Source organism: Lagopus muta, chromosome 2, assembly GCF_023343835.1.
Source record: "Lagopus muta isolate bLagMut1 chromosome 2, bLagMut1 primary, whole genome shotgun sequence".
NCBI classification, from domain to species: domain Eukaryota; kingdom Metazoa; phylum Chordata; class Aves; order Galliformes; family Phasianidae; genus Lagopus; species Lagopus muta.
The window spans coordinates 95,955,819-95,980,846 of record NC_064434.1 but is presented as its reverse complement, the minus strand read 5'-3'; the positions used below and the strand labels follow the sequence as shown (position 1 = coordinate 95,980,846).

General features: G+C 38.4%; 1 protein-coding gene across 6 annotated transcripts in view; it reads right to left on the bottom strand.

Moving 5' to 3' along the window:
- PLCB1 (phospholipase C beta 1) overlaps positions 1-25,028 on the bottom strand; it is a 375,296-nt gene that overhangs the window by 104,308 nt on the left and 245,960 nt on the right. For all 6 annotated transcript variants that reach the window (XM_048938285.1, XM_048938286.1, XM_048938288.1 and 3 more), the window contains exons 10-12: positions 13,218-13,364; positions 5,779-5,936; positions 2,040-2,122 (exon numbers count right to left, since the gene is read on the bottom strand). In XM_048938285.1, coding sequence (XP_048794242.1) covers positions 2,040-2,122; positions 5,779-5,936; positions 13,218-13,364 — 388 coding nt within the window. The remainder of the gene's footprint in view (positions 1-2,039; positions 2,123-5,778; positions 5,937-13,217; positions 13,365-25,028) is intronic.

Genomic DNA, 25,028 nt, shown 5'->3' with positions numbered 1-25,028 from the left:
GGAGATAATTCATTCTTTTATGACTGGAGTTTTCTGAAGAGGAAGATACAGTGCTTTCTGTGGGGCAGAATTCTTAAGATTGAAGTAATGCAACAGTAATTCTGGTACCTCTGATACATTCACGCAGCGTCACCACACCTTTGACTCTGATAAAGTTTCATCATACAGCTTTGTGCACATACCTCACATCTGAGCGAAGTTTGTCTTATGCAATTATTTACTATATTTTCTTAACATACAACAAGCCACTCTGGAAGATTTAAGTCTTAATGACTTTAGAAGAAGAAAAACATAACTGTTCTGGTTAAGATAAATTAGAAGTACCTTCTCCAAATATACATTTTAGTAGAAAGAGAAGAATGAATACAAAATGAAATGGATTTAAGAATAATGGTTGAGAACTTTTCTAAAGACAAGAAGCTGCATTTAGAAGTACTGTGAAAAGCACTGTGAATTAAAACCTACTGCAGTACGTGAGTATAAAAGCCTTGGAAGTGATACAACCAGCCCAAAAAGAAGAGTGTGGGGACTGACTGGAGAAAGAAAATAACACAGCACGTGAGTGGTCTTTTTGAGGAAGACAGAACCAACTGAGCAGGATTTAACAGTTAGGTAGATTTTTTAAATAACCACACTGTCTTATAAACTGCACAATGCAAGCATGTGTTTGTCAACAAAACATAGCTTAAGTTTATTCTGAAAGGTTATAGGATCATAGAATGGCTTGGGTTGGAAGGGACCTCAAGGATCAAGTTCCAACCACCTACCACAGCACCTCAACACCCTTTCAGAGAAAAATTTCCCCCACATGTAATCTGAATCTTTCCTCCTTTAGCTTAAAAACATTCCCCCTTGTTCTATCACTATCTACCCATGTAAAAAAAATGGATCGTATGGTATTATATGGTAAATGTATTGTGAAGGCAAGGGCATTGTATGGAAGCTCTGAGATTTAAAATTTTTCTACCTAAACCATTTTTGATCAGCATTGTCACTCTGTTCTTAAACACATTCATATATAGCTTCCTCTACGAGTTTCTTTTAAAAAGAACATTCTTCCTAAAACAGTGGAAAAGCCAGCTAGCCCTCACCTTTTTCCTTTTTGAAGAAAAAAGTGCCAACATCTTTTCTAATTTGTATTAAATCCCCAAAGATTACTTTTTCTTTTAAATGAAAGAAATGTTTCTCAACCCAAATTGGCCCCAGAAGTGCTGAAAATGTTTTCACAGTAGAAAACAAAAGGGAGCAAGGCAAGTGAAGTTAAGGCACATGATATGCACCAATGCACATCTCATTTTTAACTGTGGCGTCTATACACAAAATCAAACAAAAGATCATGTGAAACATAGAAATGAAAACCAGATCTAAGTTAGTAATAACAACATAGGTAACAGGGACAAATTCATAAGTGTTCTCACTTTTTTTTTTTTGCTTCTCTTCTGCAGTAAAACATGCATCATTTGCAATTAAAACAAGCAAAGCTCCCTGAAGAGAAAACAGCTTATGCAAATAGATATTTTCTTTTTTTTTTTAGAAAGTGAAGAATTCCTAGCTTTACATGCCCCCTATTTTGCAATCCTAGCTAGGCTAGGCCTAGTCCCGGTAGAGAACTAGTTCTGGTAAAGGCCAATTCTGGCCTTTATTTCTAACATGAGAAACAGACCAAATACTGTGCATAGAATATGTTTGTAGTGCAGAACAGGGTCACAAGCAGGTGAAACATTGCTTCTTTTTCTTTGGTGAAGTACCACTTCATTTCAGTAGGGCATACTGAGCCTATAAAATTAACAAAATTTGACTCATAATTATTTAAGCTTTCTCTGTCCATCTAAAGAATCTAAATATTCTAATTCAGGAAGGTTTTTAAGAACATACCCAAATCATTCTGATAATTTTAGCTACTTAAGTTGATGCAACCTTTTAGTTTGGATAAGAGCTGTTGATCACATCAGATAATAAACCTGCCTCAATTTCATTCACAATCCTGCGTTTAGTTACAAAAATATAACACCATACAGGGAAACAGGGTAATTACTTACGAATCCACATGATTTTCAAAGGAAAGGAGGATTGGAAAGGGCGATGTCTTAAATGCACACTCAGCAATAGCTTCTATTACTTCCTAAAGAAACAAAATACACACAGTTACAAACTCATGTCTCTACAGAAACAAGTATTTTGGTGTTTGAAAACAGATAAACCCAACAGAAATTGTATCCAAACTACCTAAAATCATACTCAGATCTTCTATCCTAAACATCCTCGAAAGCTATACATGAGCTTTCTGCAGCAACCAATTTTTTCTGCCTGAACTGTAACCACATCTCCAAAATGTCTGATGAATCTCCTGCATGATGCTTCTCTTCTAAGAAGACTTACGTGCCTAAATCAGAAGTTCAAATGTAAAACTTAGTCTTTGCACAGTGTTGTTCCACGCCTGAAGCTATACTTTTCATGAATTTTGCATAATAATAATGACACTGACAAACTCATATCTTCTACAAAGTTATCTTATATCACACTCATATAATCAACACAAGCAGATACCCTTAAAATCCTTAGTGACTGACTTACAAGTTTTAGTTCTCTGTGATTTTTGATGAGAGAAACCTCTCCAGAGCAAAAGAAAGGAGAAAGTGACTCAGTTATAACAGCATAGTATTAATCACAAAGGGCTCCGAAATTTGAAGTTATGTAGAAGTGTCATTTTGCTTTTGCTAGAAAGTAACAACTGTAAATATAGTAGCTTAATCATTTGGTGATACTAACTTTAGTGAGGTACACGATACAGCGATGCACTCAGCATTAGAAATGATTCTCAATTTCCTATTGGAATACTGATCTTTTTTTCATGACAACTTATTGAGTACTGAAGGTTTTACTGTTCTCTCTGTCAACTTCTGGAGTTTGAAAGATCTCATAAGCCTGTTCCACCCCCAATCATAATAATGACTTAAAATTTTAAGATTTATTTATTTCAAACTAGCACTCCATGGGGATTCCTTTTATTCACTTTCCGTACTTGAAAATGCTAGATTCAAAAGTGTAAAAGAAATGCTCTTCCTAACATGAAAGCAGACTTTCTGGTCCATTCCTTCTGATTCTGGGCTGAAAGTAACGCATACGCCATCTCAGGATCTGCTGATATAAGCTATGCTATGTCCACAATTTACAGCCTTTACGAGAGGCATGAACTGTCACAGCATGTCTTACAAGATGAGAAAGTACCTTCTTCAGCACACTCCAACAGGTGATGAATGACTCCATTTAACAAACTGCAACCATCCAATATGTGAATGCCTCACATATCACTAACAATTCACATGCTTCAACTAAGTCTTTAAAGAAAGCAGAAAGGCAAAGTATTTACTGAGGGAACAATAAGTGGTGCAGAGGGCTGCATGAAAGCTGGTAGGAAGCTGCAGTTTCGCAGCAGTGATTCTCCCATGGGCGAACAACATACAACGGAGTGACTCTTGCTGCACGCTCTTTCCAGCACCAGTAAATCACTAAATGCTGATGGCACCTTACATTGGTTGTAATGTGGGACTCTCAAGACCATCTCTGGCAGTTTTGCCATTGCAAGAGAACAGCAAGACTGAGAATAGGATTACAAATATTAAGTCAACTCATCTAAATACTTTCTACCTACATCACTGGTGTTGGCTTGGTCTCCACCCACTTATATCCTACCCCCTTTGCTTACAGAGCATGACCCAGGGCTTAAGAAGACTGGAGACTGGGTATGAAAGCACTGCTGAGAGCAGTCCTGAGGGAGGCCTTTCAGGCTCTTATGCACTGCTTTAGCTGCAAATAAATCCACGAAGATCCATGAAGATACTTTCAACTGCATTCTCAGCTGCAAAAAGGGATAAAATTCAGCACATACGAAGAAGAATAGCCTAAAAGAGTAAAAACCAGGATGACATTGATGAAATTTGTGGATAAAAACCTCAGATACAGGGTCTGTGGCGTAACAGTGATTCAGTCTCACAATGCCTTCAAATGTAAATGCAAATTCTCTATGGTCAGAAAAGAACAACATGGTAAGTGCACATTTTACTTCTGCTGCAGAATGACTCACCTGAAACAGGTCCCCAAGGTATTTACAAGTACACAGATTCCTGTTTATGGCATGAAAAATATTGGTTCCCTATAAGATCACATCCTTGCAGCAGCTTGCAGTCTGCTGCTGAGAAAAATCTTCTAAATGTCATGAAGCAAGGCAAAAAGCAAACAAACAGAAAAAAAACTACTAAAACCTCAGAACAAAAACTCCAGCAACATAGGAATGGGCAGCACATACTGCTTCTTTCTTTGCGCTTCAGAAGGTCTATGTGAGGCAGTGAAAGGCGAGACAGTGAATGTCTGAGACACTGTGTGCTGCAGTCACACCAAAAGCATGAACTGACAAATGATTTAATATTCGAGACCCAGTAATCACTCTGAATTGATTCATGTACTTCTGACACATTATTTCACTATCATTTTGCTCCTCTTAATCCAAGCAGCATACGTTGAGTGTTGAAAAGAAAAACAGCAGTCAATACATTTTTACAATTTCTGTGTGGAGAAAAATATTTGCCCTGAACTGACACACAAAATAAACTTGATCTGGTTTAAAACCCATTTCACGCTTCTCCTGCAAAAACAATGCTTAGAGTTGAACTTCTAAGCTACCAGGATGGCCGCCACCAGGGCAATTCTCATTCCTACCAACCCTCCTTTTAAGAATCAGGTTAATTTTGTTTTAAATTCCAACTCACGGCCAAAGAAGTTGAGAGCTATCTACCCTAACCAAAGGACTTTCAGCAATCAAACTCCGTGCATATAAACATAAATGGTTTTCATCAGTTTCAGGAGAAAGTTAATACCGAAAGTGAAAGAAGGTTGTGTTTTACATTTTCCTGTGATTAATTCAATCAGTGGAGAGTTAGAGAAAACAAATTGACAAAAAATAAGGAATGTTCTGGTGTTGAGTAAAATTTGGTGTTTTGTCTGTGTGGTAGTACTGTTATTTTTTTCCTCAAGGAAGGAAATATAAGACAGAAGAAAAAACAACATCAACTCATGCTTCAGATGTGGGAGACATGCTTCAAATTTGTAATTTGTAGAAAAACCACATCTATCACCTTGCAATATAACCAAATTCAGAAATTGACATTTTTCCACATCTTCTTGCACACCGGTAAGTCTAGAAATATATTTCCATAGCGAGTTAGTGTCTCAGATGAACAAGAATTACTTCTTCACTCTTCAAAAATGGTATCTTGAGGTATCGTTACAACCTACGCCGACTACCAATATTAACACTATGGCAAAATATCTTTATCGCATTCCTCGAACACTTCAGATCAAAAACATCTTTGACAGTAGCAACCAGGTAACAAATTAATGTTATTGCTAAGGTAGTGCTTTTACCTTTTACTACAGAAAAGGGAAATGGAAGATGAAATTCAGAAATACAGGTTTGAATGGCATTAATATCTCCTCACATTCTCCAAAGCTACTAATTTTTCTCCTCTTGTACTTCAGATCTGATCCCCAGTATCAGGGACAAGCATAACCACCAAAAATCTCTTCCCCTACAAGGTTCACCTCTTCCAATGCTTCCACACATACTCTGAAATCTCCACTTAAAACACCTTTTTAATCGTAAATTTTTCCTCCCTTCTACCTTTGCAGCAATATTGTAGCAAGGAACTTATCACACATTTTATGTGGAAAAAAAACTGCCCTAGCTGAAGCCAGCCACCCCAGCACGCTGTACTGCTGTACCTTGAAAGATATTTCAGTTGTCATAGTGAAGCCGTGCGTAATGACCGGCTCTTCTTCAGCTGTTCTCCCTTTCCAGCAGTCCAGCTCCACACAGCGGCAGCCTGACAGAAGCACTTGCCGATACATCTCCACTGAAGAGTTCCCAGCCAGCTGTCCAGCTGAGACAACATAACAAGGACGTGAAAAAGGAGAGTCATTTTAGGCCCCGGGAATAAATACAAATAATCTAACGATAATTAGAGTTAACAGCATCTTTTACCCTCGGCTGACAGGAATAACACTCAAAGGCATACAAAATACATAATGATTTCATGGAAATGACTTAGGCAGAGTCAATGTCATGGTTTGCGTTCTGCCATAACTTAAATCGTTGTGAGTGAGGAAAAATAACTTCATCGAAGCCAATTCATAAACTTCTGTTAGACAGAATTAATATGAAATAACTTGTATCAGTTCTAAGGACTTTGTTACCCTAAACCAAACAATGTGAAATCCAAAGAAAACTCAGGACAGCAATTCTCAAATACTATGCCATGTTCACTGCAAGATAAAATCAACCTCCTGCACAATCACTAATGGTAGGTACCACTACCAGGTCTCAAATCTATATCTTAACACTGTAACCACTGCACTGAGTTGATCAGTAAAATTTCCTGATGTGATACTATATTATGTAGGAAGAAGTTTAATTAGACTACCGACTTCCAACAATGGCATAATATAAATCTAAAAATAAACAAGGAAAACTTAGTTCTTCCCAAACTTCAGAAGTATTAAACACTAAACAAACAAGTCCAGTTGTTGCGTTCAGGGAAGGATCTACAGCCACAGTGCTCTCTGCTGTTTCAACAGGTTGGACTCCAGTTGGATGGATACAAATTTCTTCAAGCACAGAGAGAAAGATAACAGAAGACCAGCCTAGTGCTTGCTTTCTATGTTAAGAAAATGGATGCAGCTTCCTGCTTTCTAGCAGATGCATCAAGAAGGTTTTCATGGATCCTCTGGAGGGAATTCACTTGCATTCTAAGGAGGCAGTGAGTTCATTTATGCTGAAGATTCTTCACTGATGGGAGTTACACAGAATGTTTTACGCAGACAAGCATATAATACAGTACAGATTAATCCTGGTTTTATTGTCTCTTTGGCTCTATGTTTAGGTTTTATGCTGAGAACTATATGTTTCAGTTGGCTTCACCAACAGTACTGTCTGTTTTCTATGTGTTTTTATAAACAGTAACAGAAAATCTCTTGTTGGAAAGTTCCCGTTTAATTCTGTGTGTCTGATGTGTAAATTGAAACAATCATAAACACTCAAAACATACTAACATTACTCCTATTGAAATCCTTAAAATTTCTCAGCACCTACTGGAACCAACAGGAAATACATGTTAATAACATAATTTGGCTAGTGTTGGAAGGTTCTGAAAATCTAAATGGAGTCAGCAAAGTGATGATGCGTCTCTTTCATCCTTCACTTTCTTGTGTGCCACTCCTTTGATTATGGCAGAATATCTCTACCCACACAATAACCGCCGTGGTGCTATCTCAGTACCTGTGGTAATCAGTGGCTCTTTGTCTTTACAGGGTACAAACAAGCAGTAGCACAGATCAGGGTACAACAGTACACATTTCCATGATATTCATATCTAAGCAACTGACATTAGATGGGTCCACTGAGCTCTGCTGCCTAAAAAATCACATCCACTTAGAGATCTTGTTTTCATGTTCTCTTCCCTGGGTCTCAAAACATTTTTATTTGCATTTTGATTAACAAATTAGTTTATGATTAACAAACTACTATATCTGCTGAGAGATGACCGGTCATTACTGCTAAGCATTTTGGACTACAAGATCCATAACCGTCAAAAGTGCTTAAGTAAATCACGACATGCATCACTTGCCATGTAACAATTTTTGCACACTACCTCGTTAATAAGCCTCAACCCTTTTGGAAGGATTCCTGCTAAGGGCAAGAAGATGTTTAACCTCCAAAACATTCAATCTTAAGGTACACTCCTAGACCAAGCACAAAATGATAGCAAGGATTTCAATACTCTCAATAGCTTATTTTTCTAAATTTAGATTATTAGAGATGTTTGCTCAATTTTTTAATCTACATTATTTATAAACTTGTCGTGTCATTTGCATCTATTCCAAAGTGTGCTAACACAGACACTAAGGGGAATAGCTGCAGAATGATATTTTTAGTATCCTGAGTACAGATCAAATTTGTAATACTGGAAATTGAAAACATTATGTATGCCCTTCTATAACACATACAGAATCCACAATAGCGCGACAATATTTTTAACACCTCATTTCTCAAGTAGAAACAGATTTTGCCAGATACATATATTACGTATATAACGTTATAACATATTATAACACGGGGCCAAATCATAACTGACACAAAAAAGGACACTAAGGCTAATAAGCCTATACTCATTCAAGCTGAGAACATGACCCACGTTTCCCCATATGCGCCAGTTCCACAATTCCACAGCTTGAAGTGACTTGTTTCACAGCAAATGCATCTTTGTTGGATTTATTCACTGCTGTTTTTCTAAGTGCAAGACACTAGGAATGCAGGAACTTAACATTTAATTATGATCTTCAGATGTTTATCTTCCCCAAAATTGGTCCCAGTTGTTTATTGTCCCTTTATTACTCTTGAAATGGAAGCTGCTCCTGCCACCTTAACCACCTATCTCACCATTTCCTCCCAGCAAGAAAAAGCAGCTGCACACTCCCTTTGCCCTAAATTAACATGATGCTAGATCTCATCTCTTCAGGGAAGCCCTGGTAAAGCAATCTCTGCTCTTGATCATACGTTGTAGCTTTCAACATGTAAACTCAGACCCCTGTACTACTGGGAGTTTGGCTTTTGACTCAAGCAGTAACAGAAGGTGCTGTTTTTCAGATTTTCCAGGCTCAGTACATTTATCTAAATTTATTCTCCTCCCAAGATATTTCACCACACACGACTGTTGAATTAAAACCCATGCATGGCTATTCTGCTACTGTTAGCCTAAACAATGCTCTTGCCCTGCACTGTTAATTTTAATGCTTTACACTGGACCAAAGTAGGATATGTGTCTAGCTTGGTCCAGCCAGCAGCAAGAATACATTTGTCAGTAGCAATGCAGGTCCAGCAGAGCAGAAGATGTAACTTTTGCATATGGCAGGAGGGCTGGGGCTAGTTAGTCTGAGTCTGCATTTGTGCTTAGCTGTCAGTTGTACTCAGGCAGCTGCACTGCTGCAGCCAGGCTACAAGACAGAACTGGCACTGGGTGTTATGGGCTCCCAGCAGTGGGACCTACTAGACCTTGAATCCTTGCAACCCTCCTGCACACCTAGCTGAGTCTCTCCAACTGCACTGAAGGCGAGACACCCACAGGGACCTATACTAAAGGAGACTTTCCTCTGCTCTTTTCAACAGTTTTATCCTCCTTAAAGAGGGGGAAAATAACAGTTCTCTTATTTCACTATCCTGCCACTGGTTGGCCTTAAGACACACACACACACACACACACACACACACACACACAAAGATAAAAAGAGAGATGATAAAAGGCACAGAAGATCTTGAAAACTCACAGAGTAGTAGCAAATGAAATACTACTGACAGGTAACAAAACACTTCAATGGTCTTTATTTTTCTTCTTGAGAATCCAAAGTCGATCTCATCAAACAATTGGTTTTTTTTCAGTCTTTATGTTGACCTCTGTTGCTAATGGAAGCAAACTTCCTCTACGAATTTTTGTGCCAACTGCTGATCACGACTGTAATGATTAGTTTTGCCTTAAGGATACAATCTATTCAATTTTTTCTCTCCTTTTTGCATGGCTTCCACTCACTTTAAATCTAGAAACTCTCTTATTTGGAATATGGCTTCAAAATGAGAGTTCGATCTGGCATAGGTGAAACTGGTACATGTACCCCGTAGGACAAAAAAAAGTAAACTGAGATTTAACAGGACAAGTACAAGCATCCAGCTGTCAAAACAGGAACAAGTATACAAAAATTTTTTACACAGCAGGATGTCCAAGGAACTTTCAATCAGAGGTCTGCCTGAGTAATCACTTTCTCATAAAAGCCAGTTGTCTCAGAGGAAGATGCAAGAGAGCCTCACACAGATAGGAATCACCAACTTACAGAAGCTGCCCAAGATCTGCAGTGTTTGCTGAAAGTTGTATAAATCTGTACACTGACAGTTCATTTAATCTTAATCCTTGCTAATCTGACTCCAGATGGTGACACATCATATGCAAAACCATCAGTTTGTCCATTTAAGGTATAAAAACCAATCTTCCTTATGATAATGTCTAATCATTCAAAACTTCAGTAGCTTTTCCTGCCCCATCTTTGAACTAGGAATGGATCAGCAGGATCCACCCCTCCTCCTCACCTGAACTCTTTTGCAGCCCACCCTGCCTCTCAGGAGAAAGTCCTCTGCACAGGTGTGCAGGAATTTATTTTCAGAGTGGGGCACCAAACTGGAGCCTCAGCAAACTCCTAAGACCTTCAACAAATATCATCTTTCCTCTGTGAGGCAACAACAGCTTACTTTCCACCGATTTCTTTTTTAGTTAAAGTTAACTGCTAAGTTAATTTAATGGCTGAAGTAAAACACTGTAGCTGTGGAAGCTGCTTCCACAGAACAGGCCACAGCAAGCAGACAGAGGTCTGCAGCTTCCCTCCTTTGAGGCAAAGTCATCGTGTTCAAATCAACCTCATCTCTAAAATTCAGCTCTTTCGCTCAGTGTTGCACAAGTTTTCATAATATTCCAAAGGGGAATAATGAAACAACCCCTTGAGTTCTCCTACCCTCTATTTCACCGGGAAGGACTTGGTGGGGCTGGCAAATAACACAGACCTTGATCTTCTCAGCTGACCACCTGAGCTCAGATCAGCTTGAGGGGCATGAAGCAGACAGTCAAAAATTGCTCTTAGAACAAGCTCATGCTCAGATTGAGTACTGCCCATAATTTCTTCCTTTCCATACGCTGCTGTCAACTTGGGAACTGCAGAGATAGTGTTTTGGAGACTTTTAAAGTGAAGAAGGCTTTAGGGAAGGGCTGACCGCAGATGATAGACAGCAGTTGTGACTGAGGAATCACTAAGAACAGAAAAGCTGGAGGATGCTACAGGAACGACCATAGAATCAATAAAGGAGAAGAGAACATGTTTCTCACAAGACCCTTTATAGAAATATCTGAAAGTACCAGACTGTAAGCAGGGAAGCAGATGTCTAGTGGTTGGCGACCCTGTATGTAGCAGAGGGTTGAAACTAGATGATAATTATGGTCCTTTTCAACCCAGGCCATCATTCTATGATTCCATGCTCAGGGTGAGTGACATAGTCCCATGCTGGCTATGTGCTCTGACACGATAGCTCCACTATCTACTGCTGCTATTCTTCTTTTTCAAAGAAAAAACATATGTTATAGACCTGTGATTTTCATATTTAGCATGTTATATATGCAACAAGTTGCATAGCCAATGTGTACAATGTTAGCAACGATACATAATCATAACTTTCTCTTAGACTTTGGGTGCTGCTGAGAGAAATGCTGCAACTTCACTCCCCACTGTGACAACCTGAGGCAAGGCTGGTGAGAAAAAAGAAAAAAAAGCAGTTGCACTTTGAGAGTTCAGAGGAGTAAATAAAAAAATAAATGTGACACCAGTGAGAGACAGGGAAAAAAGTTTCTAAAAGATAATCCTCTAATCTAGCCTAGGTTCACTGCAAATCACTTCTTTATCAATGAGTTTTCACCTGAAAAATTACCTTTCCCTAAGAAAAAGAAAGCACTGACGCTTCTAAATAAATAATCAGGACTTGATGTACTGCCAAGGGTTTCTACTAAAGGCTAGGAAAATGATCTCGGTAATTAAAAATAAATTCAGAGTGTGCACATGTTTCTTTTTATGCTATAATATTGTCTCTTTGTGTATTATTTTTCTGGGTTTAAAAAAACAACAAAGGGAAAATAATTGGTAGAATATTAAGAACAGAAATAATCAAGTAAGGCTGGATGGAATGGTTTTCTTATTTTTCTAATAATTATTACAAGATTAGTTGCTATTTCACAGCTCCTGTGAGGGTGTTACTGGAGCTTCACTTCCAATGCCATAAGCACTTCAGCTGGCCCTTTGAAATCTTGGGATAAAGAATGGTTTGCCATCATTAATTTCACAGATTTCAGCTGAATTAACTCCTTTCTGGAAGATTGAAAATGTCATATTGTCTATTGCTGTATTGGGTCTAGTCTCAATGCAAAATCTAAGGCTGTCAGTTTTTGTAATACATGGATAAAAATTGCATCATAAATCTCACTGTAAGCCAGCTGCAACACGCTTACTGAACATAATGAACCCAAGGGTATGTGTTCTTCTAAATATGAAAATACACACTCTTCACTGGAATTTGAAGGAGATTCAAACTTAGTTTCTCCATCCCCTGGGTTTATTCTGATTTACATCCCCCAGTTTACTAAGTCAGGAATTCTATGCTAATTTAAGTCCAAGGATCATACTTCCAAATGAAATTTCTGCAATTCGTCAGACATGCAGGTGAAGAAATCTGAGATGCAATTTTGAGACAACTTGAAGACTTTCACATAAAAATCAAACGGAATTTGGAAAATTTCAGGGTTCTAATTGATAGAATTTTATGATTCTAAGGTGAACTTTCTGCTAAAATAACTATGTTAGGTCATCCATGTTGCAATTAAAAATTTAGAAAGGACTGGACTAATAGCAAGTTTCTACCCTTAATTCTTTGTTCTTTGGCCACACTTCTGGACTTTTAGGACATTACTGCCCTGATCAGCTTTAATATCTGTAGTATGATACTGGCTATCAGTGGTACTGATGGTATCTAAAAATCTTAGCTCAGACATTAGATATGCAGTCAATGACCAGATTTCCAATCCTTGCAGATATGAACTGACTGAGAAAGCTACATGCCATGTTGGGACCTCTCCAATCTCTGAATCAAAGCAAATTTCACTGAACTCACAAAACTGTGAGATCTAATGTTTAAGGCAAAGTCATTAGCTACAGAGATATTTCCTATTGATCTTGCATACCTGCTTGGCTATTCTTGGTAGCCACAGAAAGCACATTGCCTCTCCTTCTTAAATAAGAACCCGTTCTTGGAATCCTATCTAAGTAGAAGGAAACTTTCCAGGAGCCTCATTAGCCTTCATCAGACATTATCTAAACAACACATCTGTTGCTCATCTGTTAATGAAGATATATTTGATGTATGAGTTGGAACAGCTAGAAAAACAAACTATAAGTGTTACCCTTGCTTCCTTGAAGACTAAGCACTGCATCACTTACACTGTCACTTTTGGTATTCTTTATGGTATCAAGACAAATATACTATGAATTCTTGTAAGAGAAGAAATCAGATCTCTCAAATAATGTACCTGTGAGGTAGGTGTTGTGTGAGGAATTGATGAAATAGTGTGACAGTGGTTGAGACATATCTTCATTTAAATCCAGTTTCTCAGGTGGAACAACGCCGTTTTCTTCTCCGCTCAGATATCGCATAAATCCATCCACTGATATCTGCCCTGAGAGAAACAGATAAAGGGAAAGCAGCCATTACTTTCAAGTACAGATTTTATGACATACAGATATTGTGGCAAAAATACACGATGGTGTATGCAACAGACTGGTCTTTATCTAGTTATTAATTTTTTTTCTTCTTAAACTGATCTAATTTTCAGCCACATCAGTTGCGCACATCTCTTTACCTGTACCAAAGAAAGATCCTTTCATAATCAGTGACAATCAAACGCACAGGAAAATTAGAGTTACAAACTGCTACACGAACAGAGAAAATAAACCACGGTGTATGAGGGAAGAAGGTATCCTGGGAAGCAAAGAAATCATCCCTGATGGAAGAAACCAAGAAATGAGCAAACAGAACCACTAAAAGAAACCGGTTAACTTCAATCACTTTTGAATATGACTCTGTGTTGTATGATGGCTACTAAACTGCAAAACAAAGTAAACCAACTAAATGAACTACTTTTCAACTGGGAGCTAATCTTTTTTATTTAAATCTACTATTGTAGTGTTAGTGCTGATTTATATATTTAGAGTAAAAAAAAAATCCAGTAGTCTCTAATTATTAACATAATATTAACGTAATATAACGTAATATAATTATTAAACTGAACCAATCAGATACATTTTTCCTTACCTGATATTTCTGCAATTTTGTTTGGATTTCACATGCGGATTTACTTAGTTTTTTAGCTTCAGTTAATTCAGTTACTTCCTATAGTAAAATAGAACTTCTGTAGCTGCCTTGAGATTCTCCAAAGATACAAGACTGATAACTTCCAACAGTGACAATTTCTTACCTCTTGCCTCTACCCCAAAACAGCAGAGCATAGTATCTCTACCCCAAAAAAATCTTTAGTCAATTGATTGTGGCATTGAAAATGGAACAGTTCGGTTCTACTCCTAGCACAGTTATGTTACTCTCTCTTTCAATGTCAACTCTTTTTTTATCTGTAGAACAGATAAACCTCAGATTTTTTTAACCTCAGATTTTTTTAATGTCTGAAAAGCAATGGGTAATCTGGAGTCATTTTTGTAAAGCTTATAATCACGATGCAAATATAGTACATAAAGCTTTTACTTGGAATCTGTATTGGGATTGGCTCTTGATCAGAGAGGAAGAGATGCAACATTCTTATGTTCAAACTGTTAATTTTCATAACAACCTAAGATGGCAGCATTAAAACGAACCTATCCATATCACTGCATTTCTTGTCATAATACAGAGCAATGCAATTACCATTCATTTTTATGACAACAACTGTATGAAACAACTGGCTGGAAAGAAAAACATCAAGTCCACCCACAATGTTAAGACTGTAATCTCAGTGCACTCTTGCCAGGTTCCACAGCTGGTTTGTTATGGAGAAATTAATCATCCACAGACAGAGATCTATGTACTTTAATGTTTACCAGAAAAAAAAAAAAAAAAGAAAATCAGAAAAAAAAAATCCCTCCACTGAGATTTTTAATGGAACAACTATTTATGAACAATCAATCTGTTGCATAAGTCTACCTGAGAGACATTATGAGTGCTAACAGTATCAACTGCCATCACGGAGTTTGCTTGAATTAAAATCCATTTAACATAAGCACTGCACCAAGTTCACAGGGATTTAAACATTGTGTATTTTCACACCAAGCAAGCAACATCCTACAGAAAAAAAAAATGGGTAAGATCTGAATGGGATGGCTGCTACATTACAGTGACATGCAACTTCTGATGTTCTAAACAGCTCAAAGAGAGTTAACTTCAGTATCTCTATGTTGTTTTGGACATATTCCTTTTTGTCAAAGCAAGATTCTTAAAGTTGCTCTGTCATTCCTTTTCCAGGCCGAAATGAAACACAGTGGCTTTTGTACATATCAGTCCTCCAAAAAACCCGACCCAGTGGCATCATAATCACACAACGTCAAGAAAGAAAAGCTTCTTTTCACTGTATAGAAGCTCATGTTAGCTCCTATAGGTGATGTTCAAACATCTCAAAGTGATCTCTGTTAATACTCAAGAGTACACCTGAATAATTTGTTCTTGCAGTCCATCACTGTTTTACAAAAAGAGAACTGAAGCTAAGGTTAATTAGTGGACAATACACCAAGGTAAACTTGTGGATTAAGTGAGGACTGCAAAATCTCTTCGAGTCTGTTTGGGTGCCTGTGGATTAGAAGGAAGCAAGGCTGAGGGCCTCTGTTTCCATTTTCATAACATAAAGCACAGTAAAAACTATTCACAAGTATAATTGCACACTTTCTGAGCTGCACAGTTATCTGAGCTTCTGGTGGTAGAATGTTATTTCCCATGTCATAATTAAGCAGTACGCATTTCATAAAGTGATCCAATTTGCAAGTATCAAAGCCAATACTGCACCAGTGAGAATTTGACTGTGAAACAGAGACGGCAGATGTCAGAGAGACTTTGTATCCTGGATATTAAAGAGTAGATTGTTTGTGACCAATGTCAATGATATTCTGAAGCCAACTACAGCAAGGATGATCCTCAGTGGAAAGCAATCAGAAATGAAATAGCCTCAATTTATTGGTATGATTTGTTCTTTGTTTTTGTAGGCATACTACAAATTTACCTCAGACATTACCAAGAAAAAATAATCTGTGATCATTTCTTCCAATGACACCTGTCACCCTTTATCTTCAGATACATATTACAAAGATTTCATGGTATGATTAGATATAGAAAGTAAGTAAAGACACACAATAGGAAAAGACACATGGAAAAGAGACTCATTTCTCTACTTTTCTTATTTTCACCACATATATAAATTGCCTTACAATCATCTAAATGCTAGGCCTTCAAAGCAACTTTTAAATACTTGTGTGCTTTACGTATTTAAAATTGTAGTTAAATGGCTTGCCATTTTTTCATTCGATGATGCCTTTTAGATTTGGCCTGATGACACCAGAACAGAGGCAGATCACTAGTACTGACATAGTACTGTCCCCTTCAGCAGACAGTGGAACTGAGTGCACCCTCAAGTTCACTGAAGACACCAAGCTGAGAGGTGCAGCTGCTATGACAGAAGGAAATGATGCCATCCCCAGGGACACGGACAAAGTTGGAGAAGCAGGCCCACAAGTTCTTAATGAGGCTAAATGAGGTTAATTCTGTAATTTATCTGATTAATTAGAGTTTTGCAATACGGTCACTCAGTAATGCTTCATTAAAATATTCAGAAATTTAGAAATTACTCCTTTTTTCCTGTAGTGTTTGATTTATACATTCAGCACCTTTTCTCCCAGTGCCACTGGATCTCCTACTGCTAAATACATTACCATTCTAAGGAAAAAAATCACACACAAACACCCATGTATTTGCCACATGCACAAAGCTTCCCTTCGTCACCACATGCTTTACTTCAGATTCGTTAGCCTTGGGCAGCTGCCGGCTGCCCACCAGGCCTCTCCCTCATCCTCCTTCTCAAAAGGATGTCAAAGGGGAGTGAAAATAAGATGCTAAAGCTTGTGAGGTAAGGGATAACTCACCAGTTACTGCCACGGATAAAACTGATTCACCTTACGGGAGATTAACAGCATGTTAGGCAATTAAATCCGGAGGATAGTTAGAAGCAAAGACGAAAACTAAATCTCCTTCCCCCCACCTTCTTTTCCCAAGCTTGGCTTCATTCCCAAATCCTCTCTCACTCCCCCATCTGGCACAGGGAAGGGGGAATGCAGATGGCTCCAGCCTAACATCCTGCAGGTAGAAGATACCCACCTTCTCTGGTGGAGGCTCTGGGGGGTGGCCAGGCAGCGCCTGCCCCAAGGCTGCAGCTCTCCCCTCAGGGCTCACAGGGCTCCTTTGCACACTTTTCTCAACAAATTCTTTGCAGACCTGCAGCACTTTGCACTTTCTTAAACCTCCTTTCCCAGAGGCGCTGCAGGCATTACTGAACGCTAAGCCCCGCTTGCAGTCTTGGAACCTTCTAGAGCATTCTAGAAACAGCCACAATCAGCAGCAGGGAACAGCCCCAGCTCCCCTCACAGGGGGCCCCACGGCCAGGCTCCACCCCTCCTGCTCACACAGCTGAATTGCCTCCACCTGTGCTCCCAGGGCTGACCCGTCCTTTCCCCAGGTGCTCAATCAGTGGTTCAGGCTGTGACTCAGCAGTTCCATACATACCTCAACGCTCATCTATAAATTATGTCAACTTTTACATAACTACAGAAATGAATCTGAGCAATAACATAAAAGAGCTAGAGGTGCTGGAAGCTCTGAAAATGTTTTTCCATCCCTCTCTTCACATTTAAGAATTTTAATGCCCTTCAAATCTTCTTCCCCAAATGAGAAGGAAGCTGCTGAAGGAACAGGACCTTGACTCCTACTCTGCGTGGGTCCTGGGTTATTCCTGCTTTTCTTTTCTGAGTTGTGGATTTAAACGCTGCTTGCATTTCAGTTGCACATGCCACAACATCCTTCCTCTACAGTCCCCTTCTCCCCTTCACTTTTAATGTTTAGAAGCTGAACTGCATATGCCATTCACTTGGCATGAAATTTGTCAGTGATTGACTTGCTAGCTGTTTTCAAACCTCATTCTCCAATACAGAAAAGGAGAGGAAGCCCATTCAGGGGACTTTAGGAATGCTCCCATGCTCAGTGTTTCAACTGCAACAAAATGTGAAGCAGCCTGTGAGCAAGACATTCCACAACATATCTTGAATAGCTCCTGATGACACGCTCGGCTGTGAAATCCATGCAGAGAAAAGTCACCAGATTCACAGTCAAGTCAACTAAACTTGATATTTTTTTCAGGAAATTTTGGTAGGAAAGAGAAGTGACTTCTTAGCGAAGGATGATATATTTTACATGGCTGCTAACAGACACTTGAATTTCTTGGCTGTGATCAGCTTCATTAAGTGAAACGTGAAGTGCTTGTGCAGCAGCTTGATCTTTTTCTGCATCTCTGGCTCCATCTGATTGCTTCAAAACAGTGACAAGGGTAGTGAAAAGCTCTGAGTATTCCACAAGACTTTATTAACAGCTACAACTACATGATTGCATACTTTCTAGATCTTTTATACAGGATCAAAGATGTAAATGCTCATGGACAGCAGCTTAAAGAAAAAACACTTTAAAATGTAGCTGCCATTTTGCCCGTAAGAAACAAGGCTTCCCTGGGGTCAACATTTGTCAGCCGTAAAAGACAAGAGAGTTCACTTCTGCCATCTCAAATACTTTTTTTTGGAAGCTGTCTTCAGGCAGAGGGCATATTTTTCTTGATGGACATAGTGAAAATGCACAGAATCTATAGGGGTAATGAAGTCAACCCATCAATTTCTTCTGTTCTATGATTAATGTTAAAAATATTGAAGTACTAATCTAACTGCTCTCATCTGCAGCTTGTGAGACCTGGTATCTTCCCATTCCCGGGAGATGGTGCTTGTAAATTTGTCAGAAAACTGGAGTTCTAGCCTGCCAATTAAACTGGTTGATGGGATATGCCATACTTTGAGAACATGCTTTTCAAAGACTCTATCTGAAGACTTACTGTGTTGTTGTAAGGTTCTTTGTGATCCTCTTTGACAAGAACTAGAGATCCTCACATCAGGGGCCTGTGACAGTTTTTTTGCAGGGGTAGGACATTTTGAGGTTTCCTATGCCATCCTAGAAATTAACATTTGCATGTAAAACTGTTCTCATGCAGTCTGCAGGATTGCCAAAAACATCAACTGCTTTTGACACAACTATCTTTGTTTTAATGAGACGGGTAATTTGAAAATTTCCTGCTTACCCAACCACTCCAGTGTGCCAGCATGACCAGCATACTGTTCTGGATGTGGAAATGCCTGTGGATCCTTGGGAGCCTGCCAGCTCAGCAACTAGAAAATGTAAACAAAGCCCTGCTCACTCAACACCTCCAGCACCCTCCCAAGCATAAGATAAAGAGATGTGAGGTTCAAAGCATCCTAGAAGCTTTTTTACTGGGTCAGTGCCTTCTGCAGAAGCACAGAATAAAACCCCGGTACTGAAGCAGTCTGTCTGGAGGAAATGTAAAAGTAAAGCTAATCCTGCCAACTTCTCAACCCAACTGTTTGATTTAAACTTTGTCTGGTCCCCCGTATTTCAGAAGGCAAGCTGTACACACAGCTACCTGATTGCTACTTAATTTTCCCCTGACCTGCAGCAAGCTCAGGTCTGTTCTCAGGATCCTTTCAGTTCTTTGGGTAAATTCTTGTGACAGAGCAGGATAGCAAGAGAGACGCAACAGAGAGGAGAAAATACAACATATTTTCTTATTTGTGTTTGCACTTCAGTCACACAATTTTAAAATCAACCTTTCTTTGTTCCTTCACAACTGTGAATGTGGATGTCTTTGTATGACAATTAAAATGCCCCTTTCCTTGTAAGGAGTCAGTAGGCTTAGCTGCATGGATCTTTAACATGTTTTTTCCATATATCTGCAAATCTAATAGAACCTTCCATTTGTTTATGCCTATGCTGTTCTTTACTCAGTTATAACAAAATTAGAAGGTTCAATTCTGCCACATTTTCTTAAAGTAAAATAGAAAACAAATAAACAAAATAGGGAAAAAAAAAAAACCCAATTAACTGATATCTCGTATCTCCTACTCAGCAACAGATAATTATTGTGGCATTTTGTCTAACAGAGGAATCAAGTCTCATTTCATTTCATCTCATTGCATTTCAATGCAATCTGTAAAATTAATTACATTCATGGTAAATGCATACAACTAAGCAAGTCCTCTCAACTCAAAGATCAAAATCCACCAGGGACAAAAGGTATTTTATAATCTTATGAGAGATCTGCACAATATGTTCAATTATATTGCACAAACCAGCTCTACGTTTTACAGCTCGAAATTCTTGTGCCCATGCCCTCGATGCACCTCTTGCCACTGGCCACACTTCAGTTACTATATGCCTCCTAGGTCTGCGTGCAAGCAGAGAAGTTCGCAAGAATGAACTCACATAAAATTCACAGTGTGGGACACAATGTGCCATAGTGACTCTGATAACACTTGCAGTGTTGCAGAGGAGCCCGCTGTCTAATAACACTCTTAACTGCAAAGTCGTTACAACAAGAAAATATGGTACAAGGTCAGCCCAGACAGAAAATGCTTGAACCCTACAATTTTATTACTGCACCTTAGGAAAGTCGATGCTACTCTACTTCACAAATATCACTTGGAACAGAAAAGACTTTCAGTTCACTGATTCAGATTTGCAGATACTCCCAAGCATCTACATGCCAACCATCATTTATACATAACAAGCAGGGGAAGACAATATCTCCTCCATGGTAGCAATTTTCTCAGTGATCAGCAAGGCAAAATATTCACAGTACTAGTCAAACAGTTTTATCAAATAATAAGTAAGGGGAGGAAGAGCAATACATTTTAATTGCTGTATCTGAATATTAGTGAAGCATTTAATAGAGTTTCTAAATTCAAATTATTCCTAATTGGAAAAAAACAATCTGCAAAAAGAACAGACAGAAGTAAACTGGGGTCAGGCTAGAAGATCACAGTCCCTTTGAATCTGAAAGCTGAACTGCTTGAAAGAAGTTCAGAGTCTGCCACTCTGACTGGCAGTAGGTCTAGCTTCATACAGACTTTTATAATCTGAAAAAGTAGAATTAATATCAAAATGTTTAAAGAACTGACAGTTTTCTGGGAGCTGATATCTAAACAAGATGATAAAGCTGTAACGAACCAGGTAAGTGGGAAAGAAATCAAACCAGAACATGCAAAATGGTAGTTAATAATTCTAAAAAACCAACAATTCAAAATGCAGAGCTGAACATGCCTAGAAATCCATCATCCTGAAAAGCAGAGAAGATAGAGAGTATGGAAATGTATTTATTTGCAGCAGCATCCAAAAATAATAGTTGGGAAGAAAAAAAAAAAGGCGATTGAGAGGTAAACATGCACGGCATCAAATGTATCAACATATATATCCATAAAGATGCTTATCCTACAGACACAATTCCTACAGACTCAATGCACATAATACTTTGCCAGAAAACAAGCTTTCTTTGGCAATGTGTTCTTGAGAAAAAAAAGAACCAAACACCCAACAACAGAAAATCCAGTAAAAAAGGAAGAGACCAAGACACACAGGAAACTAACACTGGATACAATTTGATATTTTTTGCAATGAAATGCTGCTAAAGGGAAGTCAGATTCTTGGAGTGAGTTTTAGAGGAGCTCAAGATTCTTAGTTTGCTCTAGAGAGAAAATTATAGAATCACAGAATGGCTTGAGTTGAAAAGAACCACAATGATCATCTGGTTTCAACCCCCCTGCTACGTGCAGGGTCACCAGCCACCAGACCAGGCTGCCCAGAGCCACATCCAGCCTGGCCTTGAATGCCTCCAGGAATGGGGCATCCACAGCTTCCTTGGGCAACCTGTTCAGTGCGTCACCACCCTGAGTGAAAAACTTCCTCCTAACATCTAATCTAAACCTCCTGTCTTACTTTAAAACCATTCCCCTTTGTCCTATCACTATCCATCATCGTAAACAGCCATACCCCCTCCTGTTTATATGCTCCCTTCAAGTACTGGAAGGCCAAAATGAGGTCTCCCCGGAGCCTTCTCCAAGCTGAAGTATTTCCTAAAAGTTAAATATTTCCTATAGGCTTTCAGGCAAGCCATCCCAAACAGCAAACCCCAAATTTTTCATTATAAGAGTTCTTTTCAACCAGAATAAAAACTTGGAAGCATTCCAAAGATGCAGATATCTCCACAGAGAAAGGAAGATAGAGTTTCATGTGAAAAAAAGAGAAGTTTCCAAATCTCACTTGTGTCTGCTGGTATGAACAATCAATTTTACTAAACCTTAAAGTGATCTTGCAATATTAAGCATGCTACTTCTATGTTATTTTATTAGAAGTCAAAGGTTGTTTTTAGCTCACTTCAAATACCCACAAAAGAAGAGTTCTAAGGCAGGGGACTACAGTCTATGAAATGTACGTGTTTGGCACTAGTAGTGCTAGAAAGCAGCAACACATATAAGCAGGGGAGATTTTGACTACTCTTTCAAGATCATTAATAACATTTTTTCTTCCTCAAAATTTGAATGTAGAAAACATTTTTTTAATGGATATTGATTCTCTAAACTCTCATAGCAGCTTTAAAAACCTCTGCTGTATGAAAGCATGGACACTGCTCTGATACGCTGGTAAGCAGCGGTGATGCGTAGAGAAGTAAAGTTGTTGGAAATTGCCATACTGTAAAGCAGTGTTTTATTACTAGAAAACAATATGCATACACATATATAAAATTTGATGGCTAATAAGCTCTCAAATGTCCAACACTGTGATTCAAGCACTTTTTTATTACAGCTCTTTCACTATACACATTTAATCAGATCCCTGTATGTATAGCATCAAAATTTCTCCTTGGTTCTCATCTCTTTTGAGTGTTCTGTGGACATTCTTACTTGTTACTTACCTTACTGATACGCTCAACCACAGACTCCAGTTATGTATCTAACTTCTAAACAAACCCCTAAGACTATGTTTACAAAGCTGTAATAATGCATTAGTCTTTGCTTTAATCCACACTCAGCTTGGCTACATTGTTTTACACTCAGTCACAGACAGCTCTTTCCTTAAACTAAAATAATTTCTGAAGTATTAGCACACATGTATCATATGTATCTGAAGATCTCCTAATTTTAAGGAACGTGGGAAAATCCACTGTGGTAGAGATAAGCAAACATGCTCTCCTCAGTCTCAAGACTGACATGATGATCAACATTATCTCTAAGTTGGAAATTTTACATCTAAATCTATCAGAACACAGTGAGATACATCTCAGTATCCCAACAGAAATCTTAAGCTTGGCTATTTCTGAGCAGTTTAAGCCTCAAACTGCAATCATCTAAAATAATGACTATGGACAGAAAGCCTACGAGGTTACAGGGTTTTATGGATAGAAGTATGTTCTCTTCTGCTTTTCAGCCCAGATGCAGTAAGAAATAATTTCTGACAGGGTATGTTTTACATGCTATGGGAAAGTAGATAGTTTAGATCCAATTAAACATCTAAAAACACTACAAAAACACTTTCATACTTGTTCTAGCAGTGGAATAAGCACATTACAACATGGTAGATTTCTTTGATAGTCAGGGAACTAAATGAATTATGAAAAAAAAAAAATAGACAAGACAACCATTAATCCAGAAATACTACAGTTATTCCTCACAATCTGAATGAAGGCAACTACTGGAACACATCACTGCCTTCCCAGACCTCTGGAAAATATGATCTGCAGAATACCTTGTAGTGATCCGGTGAGACGTAATAACTTCAAATGGTGGCTTACTTCCAATTGCTAAGTTGCATTAAAAGACATCTAAATCTACAGATCTTTTTTCTCTTAAGTGACACTTCTCTACATAAGCTATTGCTGCACTTGCCAAAGAGGCTGTTCTGCAGCATAATGGGAAGAGAGAAGAGTGTGAGCATTCTATAGGTGTGAAAATATGCTTGGAAAAGCCTGCATAACAGTTACTATTTTTAGTTCCAGAAACTCCTCCAGTTGTAGAAAAGATTTAATATTAAAAAGAAATGGGAAAGAATAAAGGCATGGTTGTACAAAGCCAGTTCATGTAAACCAAAAAAAAAAAAAAACAAACTTCAGCTCCTTAGAAAGGACTTCCTTGTCTGTTCCTTAAACTCAGTCCTGCAGTTGCAGGCATTGCATTAATTGCTTTATACAATCCCTTTCATGAACAAACTGAGCTCTTGTGTTTCTTGTTGTTGTTAGTGTTTGTTTTTTTTTTTTTCCTGTTCTCATTACTACCTCTGATAGTCTGTGCCAGAACCATAATGTTAGGAAACTTCTCCTAATTTCCAGCTCAAATTTATTCAAGGCCACTTGATACCTCTGTGTTCTTTTGCCAACATTGTCTTAGCTTACCACTTCTTTCTGCTTCCCCAGTGTTACCCTGATGTATTTATGGGCAACAGTCATATTCCAGCTAAAGAATATTGTTACAGGAGATGATTACATCTGAGGTTACAAGGGAAACTTCCTCGTATGGTTGTTGAATTATAGTAGCACACACTCCAACTATGTTAACAGCCCTGATAGATAGCTACCAACCATACAGAAAAACTCAGGGAACTGTTGCTAGCTTCTCAAAGAAAAAACTCTCAATTTATCCAAGTCAACAAAAGGATGAGGCAAAAAAACCTCCCAAAAATGGCACATGAAAGAGAATGGGCAAATGTCACTGAGCTCGTTTGTGGCAGAGCCAAGAAAACTGTGCTATTCTGTCACCAGTTCTACATTTCACCAACTGGATCACAGCAGTTTGTATTCCATTTGTCCTCATAGGCCCTTTCCAGCTGCAAAGCACTGCCTTAGTAGCCATCACAATGAAGAGCCAAGACCCAAAATGTTTATTCTAAGTTTATCTGTGCTTGTTTCCTTTAGCACTCAAGTCTATGCTGTTTTATTTTTTCAGAAGTAAACTTTATCTGATATTCATCTTCAAATCATAAATCCTTAATGTTAAGACTGAATACCTCCTTGTGTTCCATAAAAGAGGCAATGGCACAGCAACAAGGAAAAAAAAACGCTGTTTAACTTTCAGAGTGAAATTTCTATTTATGGGCTCTGATAGTCTGAGGCTGACTCCAGCACAATGCAGACAGGCAACAGCAGTAGAAAAACATTTCT